The 12931-nt window shown below is 38.5% G+C and overlaps 1 protein-coding gene across 1 annotated transcript in view; it reads left to right on the top strand.

Moving 5' to 3' along the window:
* Positions 1-12931, top strand: part of lrig1 (leucine-rich repeats and immunoglobulin-like domains 1) — a 106886-nt gene that overhangs the window by 54413 nt on the left and 39542 nt on the right. Inside the window, exons 4-7 of the mRNA XM_034167167.1 lie at positions 6317-6454; positions 8754-8897; positions 11215-11358; positions 11606-11749. Coding sequence (XP_034023058.1) covers positions 6317-6454; positions 8754-8897; positions 11215-11358; positions 11606-11749 — 570 coding nt within the window. The remainder of the gene's footprint in view (positions 1-6316; positions 6455-8753; positions 8898-11214; positions 11359-11605; positions 11750-12931) is intronic.

The raw sequence follows: 12931 nt of genomic DNA, 5'->3' as shown, positions 1-12931 counted from the left end.
TGAGTGGCTGTGTTTATTTGTGCTTTAGAAAGTTACTGCCATGAAATACTTACAAAAGAATGTTGTATTTGTCTGACTAGTAGCTGTGTTTCAGCTGAAGACAGTCATTGTCCCAGTGGTAGTTCACATGGTAGTTCTCTCAACCACATTGTATTTTCTCTCACTCACACAATATTTCAAGACAGATTGCTCCTGCAGACTGATAAAGACAAACTTTGTACTAACACTTTACGCAGTGTAGTCAAAATTCATATGTAATGAAAATTCAATCCAGGGTGCTTTATATACCTTTATCCTGCTTACCTCTGGTTCTAGCAACCTCTGCATTTTAATTATTGAACTACTAAATAAACAAAGATTGTTTTTTCTGCCAGAGATTTCAGCGCATGACTTAGGCTCAATATTGTTTCTCGAAAGTTGATATGTTATCATATAATACATTGAACGTTTGATACTTGAGACATATCACAATATCAATACATTTGTGTGCGTAATACTGCTTATATAAATTTAATTTAAATGCATTCGTAAATTATAGTGTGTAACCCATCTTTTTAATACTTTAGTTATACAGCTTAATGTGTGTTGTATTAGTATTTTCTTATTCACATTTTCACCTATTCTTTGCTTTTACCTGATCCAGAATGGACTTCACAACCTACATGTTTGTTTACTAATCCCAAGAGTCTTAATCATTTCATATTTACCCCAACTGACCTGATTTTAAAGCTAGAACATCAAACAGACCCAGTTATGCCCAAGCTTATTGCTTAAAAAAATTGCATCACATTTAGACATGGGCCAGTAACCGGTTTCACACTATACCGCGGTATGAGAAAGCCACGCTATCAAAACCACAAAAATTTTCCGTTATACTGTCCCTACGGTATGAGCGGGTTATGAGAATTCTTGACAGGCAGAGCGGAAGCGGCCACTGCCGCCCTCCCCCCTGGCGCGCACCTCTGTCTCTGTTTACAATCAGGCAGCTAACATTAGCTAGCTCTGCATCATGGCTGAAGGAGGCAAAGCCTGTGCTGAACTTTTCCTCCCGTCTAAAAGGACCAAGTTGGCTGTATGGGATTATTTTGGCTACTGATTTAATAGAAAAACTGGCTTTTTCATTTTATTTTCCGCATAACAGCCCTTCAAACCAAAAACGGTGGCAACAAAGCACCGTAGCTTTGGCCTGTGTCGGACTCGGAGCGATTCAAGATACCCACAAAGGATTACATGGAAGGAGTAAACATGATCCCATCTTTGAAACCACTGAGAAGTACCAGCGGTGGATTTGAGTTGTGCTTGTGGTCGAGCAAATTTCTCCCACAAACATGTCAAGAAGGACAAATACATGTATTCCAAGCACTTTGTTGGTGAAGCTGGGCCAAGTATTGAGCATCCGGAGTTCTGGACCTTATTTCAGCCACGTTTCTCCCTAAGCAAGTAAGTCATGTTTCCCACGGGGCAGATGCTACATGTCTAAAAGAGAGAATATCATTTTGGTATTTTCTCTAAAGTTATCAGTGGTATAGTGCTTGTAGCGGTAGACATCACGTCAATTAGTGCGCCTGAATCACACGCTCTTCATATGCAAATAGCCATAATGTTGTTAAAGCACGTTTTAAAGCTATACATAGTACCGTGAAACCGCGGTATTTTTGCCCACGGTTATCATGCAGTCCAAATCTCATACCAGCCCATACCTAATCACATTCCACTTTAATTCACATCACAGATCCACTTTAATTATGCAGAAAATGAAACCGAATTTATTTATTTATTTATTTTATTTTATTTATTTTTTTTGAAAAAAAAAATTTTTTTGTGGGGGGGGGGGGGGTGCAAAGCATTTTTAATAGGAAAAGTGCATCCACACTTTTGACTGGTAGTGTGTATCTTTGCATGTCACTCTACTATGCATGAGATATACCTACGGTAGCACTTGTGTGTATATTTGCGGATGAGTAAAGGTGTGTTTGGATTTCTAGGGTGCCCCATGGCTCTCTGTGTGCTCTGCTGACACATAATTTTATACTTATGAGTGTGTGTCTATCTTTACTCCAATGACTTCTCTTCCACCATTTCCAGTCGTAACTGACTCACTCTGTTTTTCTCTGTATGTTTCTGCTTATCTTTCTTTCCCATTCTCTTTGAGTAAAATGGATGTTGACTCCAAAAATTATCTACAGACATGAAGCACTGTAGGATAGGTTGGGTTACGTAACCTTCCATTCCACATGTGATCCCTAAATGGGACCAAAATGAAAACTTTAAATTCTTTTGGCTCACCAGAGCTTACAAGGCCTGACTGAGTAGAGCTGAGGCATCCTGATGTGTGGAGACTCTTAAAGGACCTCTTCTTTTTTCCCACAACTTAAATCATATTAAAACTTTATTAGCAATCAAGCGTCTAAATGTACTGCTTGCCTTTGACAGTTGTGTTGTATGAGGAAAAAATCCAGTTTTCAACTAATTCTTGAAAAGGCTGCCAGTAGAACTTGTGCGAGCTGAGAAATTTAGCAAAATTTCCATCAGAAACAAATCCTTCACAAAAGGCCACAACACGATTCATGGAAACTGCTGACAACACTTAAGGCCCCCTGACACTTGCACGACTTTGATGCACGCACTTGCACACACTGTGTCATGCAGGAGAATAAAACTCGTCGTTAATGGGTATAGCTTGAATGCGAGAGGGGCGCCGGCACGTGCAAGTGCGCAAAGAGAATTTTGAAATGTTCAAAAAAATCTCACATGCATCAAAGTCGTGTAACAAATGTGAAATGGTAGTGAACGTTGCGAGATCTACTCGCCAACACTACGTACAGCTTGTCAAGTCAAGTAAAGAAGTGAACAGTGCGAGTGATTGCATCAGCAATCATCTGAATGATTATAACGAGATGTTAAATCTGTCATAAGCATACTTTTACAGCTGCACACCAGAAGGAAAGAGCATGTAACTGTTTTACCAAGTCATTACAATGTAAACATGACAAATAATTACCTTTTTAGAGGGCTCCAAATGCTTTCTCCATCTCATTCAGCATGCGCACGAGAAGAGCAGCAGCTGGAGCGCTCCTCTGTGATTCCAGATGCAATTAGAGGCATTTCAATAGCTAACTTCAACAGAAAATGATTAAACCTCTACAAAACATTTTATATACGCAGCATCCAGCGCACAACTTGTGGCAGACAGTGGAACAAAGCACAGCGTCCAGCTGGGAACACAGTGGGTGGGATTGTCATGATGATGTGTGTGCAAGTGCGCAGATCAAAGTCATGCAAGTGTTAGGCGGCCTTTATGGAGCATGGCTGCACACTGGAAACCCAGACATGCAGGATTGGTGAATTGGAATTAGAAACTCTAAAAATTGACCTTAGGTGTGAGAGTGTGATTGAGTTTGTCTGCGTTTGTCAGCTCTGTAATAGACTGGTGGCCTATCCAGAGCCTGTCCCCACCTCTCTCTCACCTAGTGACCACTGGGATAGGCTCCCCCCGGCTTGAAATAAGATGGCTTAGAAAAATCAATCAATCAGTGAACCTCAGTTTATATAAATAATATAATTTCATTCTGCTCATGACTTAATTTATTGACATATCATAGGGACGAAAAGAAAGAAGCAGCACAGTGGCTTAGTGGTTAGCATTGTTGCGTCACAGCAAGGTGGTCATTGGATCAATTCCCACCTGTGGCCTTTCTGTGTGGAGTTTGCATGTTCTTCCTATGTTTGCATGGGTTCCCTCCGTGTGCACCAGCTTCCTCCCACATCCAAAAATATGCAGGTCAGTTGGATTGGAAACCTTCAATTTTCCATGGGTGTGTTTGTTTGTCCATATGTGGCCCTGTGACAGACTGAGATTCAGTGGTCTATCCTTAATTAGTTTCAACTAGGGCTGGGAAAATTAGTGCGTTACCTTTTTGCGTTATTTTTTTCATTTTAGTGCGTTAAAAATAATTATAACGCATCGATTAAATTTACAAATAGTCCCTTCTCATGGCTACTATAACTATACTATAACCTCCGAAGCGCACAGTGGCAAAAACTCGTGCCATAAACTCACAATGCGCTGCTCTAACAAAAGAAGAAGAGACACTTCCGGTCTCTGAGGCTAACACTGTAGCAACGTGAGCTAGCAATGGAAAAGAGAAAAGATACACTTATAAATGGACAGTTTTGATAAACTAGTACTCCTTGCACGCAAGTATCTCTCTTCTCCTGCCACCACAGTGCCCCGTGAGAGATTGTTTTCCCTCTCAGGACATGTTATTCAGAAAAAGAGGGCCTCTCTGTCTGCTTCAAATGTGGAGAGACTGGTGTGTCTGAGCAGTTGGCTCAATGTGAAAGAGGTTTGTTTAAATTAAACTAGCACAGCTGAAATAGTTTTTTTTTTTTGTTAATATTCATTGCCTATGGTCCAAATAAAGTGACTGGGTTTTGATTCATAAGGAATACCTAAATAAGCTATTTGTGGCAGCTTTACAGCTAATACTAATGTTCATTGTTTACATTACAGAATGGTACTTCTATGTTTTGAATAACAAATGTTTTATAAAAGCTTTGAAGTTTAAAGACATGTTAAATTATTTTTATTTATGTTACGCAACAAGTTTAATGCACTATATAATACTACTACTACTACTAATAATAATATATGCAATTTTGTTAAAATAAACTTTTAAAATATTATAGTCACTGTCATTTTTAAAAATTCTGATGAAAAACGTAATCGCGATTAATCCCAATTAAATTTTTCCAAATTTGCGATTAATTAGTTAATTTTTAAATTGATTCCCAGCCCTAGTTTCAACATATATTGCTTATGATATCATTACATTAATGTAGGAACTATTTACTGTGTACTGCATCTAATGGAAATTAACTGACTGAAAGACAGGGTTGTTACAAATACTATATTAGAAATAAAGTAGATTAATACAAACAAGCAATTGCCATGTTTCTTCGCTTGTTCATTACCAATGATATTGACATTTAAAAAATGTAGTATGTTAGCATTTCTACATTCCTTGTATGGTGGATTTTAACACCTGGGATGGCTGTATTACATTCACTCTAATGGACGATTCGTGGAAACTGTTGACAATCTTCCTAAAAAAGATCGAAAGAAAGAGTAGTTAAAAAGTACAGTACTAAGAGACATGATTGTTAACAGTGTTTTGATGTGATTAAGTTGTAAAAAATGTTTTTGAAATTAGGCAGGTAAATGCTACAAATACTACCCCAAGGTCACTGTATGGTTCAAAACATGATACGTACTTTTCATGTTTCCACATAGATGTATAGAACGAAAAAGTTACACAAAAAGTAAACAATGGAATAATATCACTTGAAATGTTTAGCAATTGGCTTGAAGATCTAAAGCTTCCTTATCTTGAGCAGTTTCAAACAAGCCTTGAATATGACAATCTAATTTATGGTTAATGCTCAAGAACTCAAGAACTTTTTAACAGGACATAGATCACAGTTTGGTACATGTAAAATATTTCAGCTTTTCAGTTTAATGGTGTTTTTTGCTTCCCAGAATTTATCCTTTAAAACTGTGGTTTCTAGGCAGCCTTCAAAGAGTATAACAGATAATAGAGCGATATTGTTGGGTTGATTTGGGTTCATGTTATTCGTCAGGCCATTTTTTTTTCTTTACATGTTTTTCCCTCTTTTTAAAGAAGAAGTTGAATTCAAGGCTGTTTTACCCTTTTAAGCACCAGTAAATTGTACAAAGTTGGCTGAGCTTCCCACATTTATGGCACTTTTTAAACACATCTATCTTTTTTGTTAGCAAGTCAGTAGTCCCCTCTTTGGTTGTGAACAGATTAGCATGTTGATATTAGCTAGATCTTTTTGAGAACCACACAACCATCTCTTCATTCCATCATCCAGTGAAGTACTCTTAAATCCCACTTGAAGTGGGTCTGGCTGATCACAAAGACCCCGTCTATCCAATACATTTTTGTAGCTAAGCTCTATAGTGAAGCACAGGTGTCCTTGGATTGTTTAAAGAAGGCCGACCTCTGTTTGACGGCTCTTAACATACACATTTGGTGGTAGGATGTAGACCACTTTATTCTGTGTACTCTTCTCTCTTTGTGCTTGAGTGGACTTAGAGAGATGGATTTGAGGTGGTTGTGTTCCTGGATGATGGGAAAAGGTTGCTGAGGTTGAACATGGGTATGACCATGTTTAACCACAGCAAACCGTTCCCATAGTTCTCAAGATTGTTATTTAGACAATTTTTAGAGGTAAGACTCAACTTTGAACTGTCAGTAACAGCCTATATCTTTTTTGTTTTTTCTTTTTTCAGAGATCACAATAAGATTCATAGTATTGACGGCAGGCGAACCAGAGGATTGGTTTCTGTGGAAACGCTAGATCTGAGCAATAATGATATCACTGAGCTCAGAGGACACCATTTTCCTGCAGGTCTGCAAATCAGGGATCTGTAAGTACAACCTCAAATAAAGTAAAGGATAACAGCCACTGTAAATGTAATAGCTAAAGATAATATCCACTGATCTGTGTGAGTAAATGTTCAACACACACACAGAGCAATATCACAGCTACTGTATTTTCCAGAGTATAAGTTGTGGTTTTTTTTACTACTTTGGGAGGGCCTGTGACTTACAGTGCATCCAGAAAGTATTTACAGCGCTTCACTTTTTCCACATTTTGTTATGTTACAACCTTATTATAAAATGGAATAAATTATCTTTCCCCCTCAAACTTTTACTCACAACACCCCATAATGACAACACATGTTTTTTTGTGTTAATTTTTGCAAATTTATTAAAAATAAAAAACTAAGAAATCACATGGACATAGCTATTCACACCCTTTGCTCAGTACTTTGTTGATACACCTTTGGCAGCAAGTACAGCTTCAAGTCTTCTTTAATATGATGCCACAAGCTTGATGCACCTATCTTTGGGCAGTTTTTCCCATTCCTCTTAACAGGATCTCTCAAACTCCATACGTTTGGATGGAGAGCACTGGTGCACAGCCATTTTCAGATCTCTCCAGAGATGTTCAGTTGGATTCAGGTCTGAGCTCTGGCTGGGCCACTCAAGGACATTCACAGAGTTGTCATGAAGCCACTCCTTTGATATCTTGGCTGTGTGCTTAGGGCTATGACCAGTCACCCAGTCTGGAGCAGGTTTTCATCCAGGATGTCTCTGTACATTGCTGCATTCATCTTTCCCTCAATCCTGACTAGTCTCCCAGTTCCTGATACTGAAAAACATCCCCACAGCATGATGCTGCCACCACCATGCTTCACTGTAGGGATGGTGCCTGGTTTCCTCCAAACATGATGCCTGGCATTCCTGCCAAAGAGTTCAATCTTTATCTCATCAGACCAGAGAATTTTGGTCTGAGTGTCCTTCAGGTGTCTTTTGGCAAACTCCAGGTGAGCTGCCATGTGCCTTTTATTAAGGAGTGGCTTCCGTCTGGCCACTCTACCATACAGGCCTGATTGGTGGATTGCTGCACAGATGGTTGTCCTTCTAGAAGGTTCTCCTCTCTCTGCAGAGGAATGCTGGAGCTCTGAAAGAGTGACAATGGGGTTCTTGGTCACTTCCTTGACTAAGACCCTTCTCCTCCGATCGCTCAGTTTAGATGGGTGGCCAGCTCCAGGAAGAGTCCTGGTGGACACGAACATCTTCCATTTACAGATAATGGAGGCCACTGTGCTCATTTGGACCTTCAAAGCAGCAGAAATGTTTCTGTACCCTTCCCCAGATTTCTGCCTCTAGACAATCCTGTCTCAGAGGTCTACAGACAATTCCTTTGACTTCATGCTTGGTTTGTGCTTTCACATGCACTGTCAACTGTGGGACTTTATATGTAGACAGGTGTGTGCCTTTCCCAATCATGTCCAATCAACTGAATTTACCCCAGGTGGACTCCACTTGAGCTGTGGAAACATCTCAAGGATGATCAGCGGAAACAGCATGCATCTGAGCTTAATTTTGAGTGTCATGGCAAAGACTGTGAATATTAATGTACATGTGAATTCATAGTTTTTTTATTTTTAATAAATTTGCAAAAATCTTAATAAAAACTTATTTCACATTGTCATTATGGGGTATGGTGTGTAGAGGTTTTGAGGAAAAAAAAATGAAATTTATCTATTTTGGAATAAGACTCTAACATAACAAAATGTGGAAAAAGTGAAATGCTGTGAATACTTTCCACAGGCACTGTATACTCCAGTGTGACTTATAAGCTAAAAAAAAAAAAAAATCACACATTTGTTATTAATAATAATAATTATAACCATTATATATGTATGAGTTTTAAAAAAAATTAAAATTAAAATGTAAAAAAATGAATGCCAATAATAAGTACACTACCACAGTGTACAAAAGTCCCAAAATAAACAGCTGGTAATACAGAAAAAAGGTGCGAATTATGCTCCAACACGACTTATATATGGGGTTTTCCTCTTTTACTCTGGAAAAAACAGTAATTGTTTTAAGATGTTAGATGCAATAAGCACTGGGTTCTCGTGGTGTAGATGGTGACTTTGTTTTCCATCACTGCTATGGAGCATACTGCATATAGTGTTTTTTTTTATTTTATTTTATTGACGGTCCAGTCTCAAATATTGATAGCCAATACAGATACGTGTATTGACAGTAGTAACAAAGTTGTATTTCTGTGATATAGTCACTGGGTCCAGAATAGAACTATGACTTCAAATTTTAAAACTTGTGCTCACATTGTGCTGTGTTTGTGTTCAGGTATCTGAATAACAACAAAATTAATGTGCTCGAGCTTGGTGCTCTCGACCATTTGGGATCAACTCTACAGGTCCTGAGACTGAGCCGAAACCGCATCAGCCAAATTCCTGTGAGAGCCTTCCAGCTCCCTAGACTCACCCAGCTGTGAGTACCACTGGATTTCATCATTTTTACAACATAGTCAGCTTGATGACAAGAATATGGAACTGTCAGAACAGTTTGACCTCCAATAAAACAAACAAACAAAAAAAAGCATCCTTTTTTGATAACATGATAACAAGAATGGAAATAAACATATACTTTAGATGTTACAAAATAATAATAATAATGATAATAATAATAATAATAGTCATAGTAATAATAAATAAATAATGGGCAGCACCATGGCTTAGTGGTTAGCACTGTTGCCTTACAGCAAAAAGGTCTTGGGATCGCTTCCTACCTGGTCCTTTCTGTGTGGAGTTTGTATGTTCTTCCCGTGTTCATGTGGGTTCTCTCTGGGTGCTCCAGCTTCCTGCCACTTCCAAAGGCATGCAGGTTGGGTGAATTGGTCACTCTAAATTGACTGTCGATTGGAATACAAGTGTGAATTAATTTCTGTCTATATGTGGCCCTGCAATGGAACCCCCCTGCCCCTACTAACCCTTGATTGGAGTAAGTGGGTATAGAGAATGAATGAATTTATCAATCAAGAAAAGGGGGGAGGGGGCCTAGAGCCTATCCCAGCAGTCATAGCGTGTGAGGTGTGCTACACCCTCAGCAGGACACCAGTCTATTGAATGAATGAATAATAATAATATAATAATAATAATAATAAATCAGTTAAACAAAGAAGGTGACGTTCTAGTGTCTGTTGATACAGATCTGCTGGTATTCAAATAATGAAGTTTATGAGTTCAGTGGTACAAATATTTCATGAGGTGAATTATTTGATGAGGTGAAATATTTAATTCAGTGAATTTCACCAAATATTTGTTCCATTGAAAGAATTTAAAAACACATTGAACAAATGTAAAACCATTGATTATTTGTTTTAAATAATGGCTAAAATAGGTTCTTGTCATTTGATATTTTATTAATTTATAAACAACAGAAAAGGACTTACATTTTGGTGTTCCATTGCTGCTAACGTGTAGTCCGGTGATGCTGTGCACTGACTTCGTACTTCCATACAAAAAAGACTTTGCGTAGTTCCTCAGTCCAGCCAAAAACAGCTTTTCAGCTTTTCATCTTAACAGCTCTTCATGCATCCAGACGGCTTACAGCTGAGTGGATTTTTTTTTGTGGGTGTGTGTGTTACAAGAACTAGCACCGTCAGTTAGCTCAATCAAATCGTAGTCCCGCTTGTGTCGTTGTCCTGCGTGCGCGCTCACACAACCGGGACAGCGCTTCTGCGCGCATGTACTACCAAGAAAAAGAAAAAAAGACTGTGTACTTCCTCAGTGCAGCGAAAAAAAGAAAAATCCTGTCAGAAATGAGTCCAACTTATCATTCTAACGTCCTGCTAACAGCCTCCAGACGGCTTACAGTGCTGTTGTTTTTGTTGTATGTGCATGCACGTGTGTGTGTATGTGTGCACGCGCGCGAGTGTATGTAGGTGTGTTTATGTGTGTACAGAGTGCAGTGGCACCAAACGTATAGAACCAAATTGCACTCTAAATGCAATGTAACACGAATGGGACGAATAATCCATGTCACGTGACATACAAAGCACCAATGAAAAGACAAGGATCCACTCAGCCGTTATATAATTTAACAAATGAAACAGTATTAGTGTGAGCTAGAGCTCCACAGGTGGGCAAGCTATGACTTGGCAAACACCATCACCACATTATCTGTGAATTATGGCCTCTATATCCTTAAAGTGTTCATTCTCAACACTCGCCTCTAGCACAGAGGTTAGGTAGAACTACCTGGATCTTAACGCCTCCATTATGTATGGTATAATGGCTTGTGTAATGGAAGTCTCCCCTATTGTGGCTCCAGAAGTTTCCCCAGGTGCCTATTGTTGAGCAGGTGTTCTCGGTGATGTGCGCTAGACACAAAGGAACCTGTGCGGATGTTTATCTTTGCCAGCCTGAGGGCTTTTACAGCTTTTACACAAAGGTCAGAAGAGCGCATTCACTGTTACATGTAAAGAGAGAACTGCTGTGGTTTTTCACTACACATTTGGAATCACTCTGCCTTCAGAGGGTCAAAGAATGGCCCTTGTTTGTTCGGTAAGGCCTGTGGGTATACATTGCTGGCCCCATGCCACAAGTGGACGTGACACCAATAAGGAATGCACATTTTGTAGCTTGTGCAATCCAGAATTCTTAGGTTTTGACTTAAATGTGATCCATGCTTGTGTACAGTAAGAACCAAAAGGTTTCCTCTAAAATGAGTATTTAGTTTTTTTAATTAATTGTGTCTTTTAGTTTGTGCTACATATTTTATATCCGTTTTATACCTTCCCCTACAGTGAACTGAACAGGAACCGTATCCGTCAGGTGGAGGGTCTGACATTTCGGGGTCTGTCCAGTTTGGAGGTTCTCAAACTGCAAAGGAATAACATTAGCAAGCTGACTGATGGAGCCTTCTGGGACCTCGCTAAAATGAAAGTTCTGTATGTAAATGTTAATAACTCAAACATACCAATTTTTTTTTCACTAAAAGAATATTATGGAGCAAAAGATAGATACATAGATAGATAGATAATATCTATCTATCTAATAGATAGATAGTTGTGTACAGACTAATCTTTTGAGTTGGCAACAACATTTTTCAATAGTTGACTACTATCAAACACTAATTTAAAGTTGTAATCACTCACAAAACCTTTATTTTGGTTCTCTTAATTTTGTCTTGTGCAGTCACCTGGATTACAACAGCCTCACAGAAGTGAATAGCGGCTCCCTTTATGGCCTGACTTCTCTCCAGAAACTTTTTCTCAGTAACAACTCCATAACCCGTATCAATCCTGATGGATGGAAGTTCTGCCAGAAACTGAGGGAACTGTGAGTACCAGCATTTAAATGAGGCTGAACGTGCACACTTCATTCCAGAGGCCTCCACTCAAATTCAAAACCATTCAGCAAACAGACAAAAGTTACAGCAACAAAGAAAGGAGATCAGATTATCCTCTAAATTCAGACGATTTAACATAAAACATATATAAGAGATACTAAGTTTGCAGCAACACATTGTGGCCAAGAAACTCAGGTGAGGTTCTTGAAAGTTGAGGTGGCAGTTATTTGTAACATGGCCGATAGCAGTATCAAATATAATATAGACATAGTTGAAAAATAACTATTTAATCTGTGCAGCTCATTTGAGCGCAAACTATTGTCACTCACATGACTAACAGGAGCTAACCTGGTTGGGATTCCAAATACTTAGTGTCTTTGAGCTGAAGGTTACTTAAGGGAAAAAGGGAACATGTCCAAATGTCCGCTTTCATTTGTGAATATTACTAATTAAATTTTCTTCAGGGGATTCAGGTTAACACAACTTTGTGAACATTTTCCAAAATCAGTTTTCCTTCTTATTCAGCAACTTGGCAAGGAGGTTGCAAATAGCAGATAACGATGTTTCAATTTCTGACTTTTCAGTTTCTACAAGTATGTAAGGTGAATGCAGTGCGTATATATATATATATATATATATATATATATATATATATATATATATATATATATATATATATATATATATATATATATATATATATATATATATATATAGTAAAATTTGCATCTAATGGATTCAGGTGGACCAGTGAATTTTGTCTGTTACAATTGAAATCCACTATACAATGTATAAAACGGACAAAATCCACTCTATGTATAAAACGGACAAAATCTGTCATATATATATGTGACGGATTAGTTACAGTCAGGATGCGCCTAACAATTTACAGAGAACCCCAAGAGCACCAGTTGGGCTTACGCATTTCCATGATTAAACGCCTGATCTTGAATTGGGACCTGCCTCATTTAATGACCGGTGTCACTGACCAAATGGTCCCCCCTAAAAATCGGTCCACCCTGCCTTCATTACGCATGCATCATTTCTGAGCATCACCAGTGATTCACCGATTATTACCTTGTTTCTGCTTAAAGCTGCATTCCAGTCATCATCTGTCTCATCGAGAGATATCTGAAGCTTTTGTACAACAATCATTTCCACATAAATTCAGC

This window comes from Thalassophryne amazonica, chromosome 3 (genome assembly GCF_902500255.1).
Source record: "Thalassophryne amazonica chromosome 3, fThaAma1.1, whole genome shotgun sequence".
In the NCBI taxonomy this organism is placed as follows: Eukaryota; Metazoa; Chordata; class Actinopteri; order Batrachoidiformes; family Batrachoididae; genus Thalassophryne; species Thalassophryne amazonica.
This window is presented reverse-complemented; position numbering and strand designations above follow the sequence as displayed.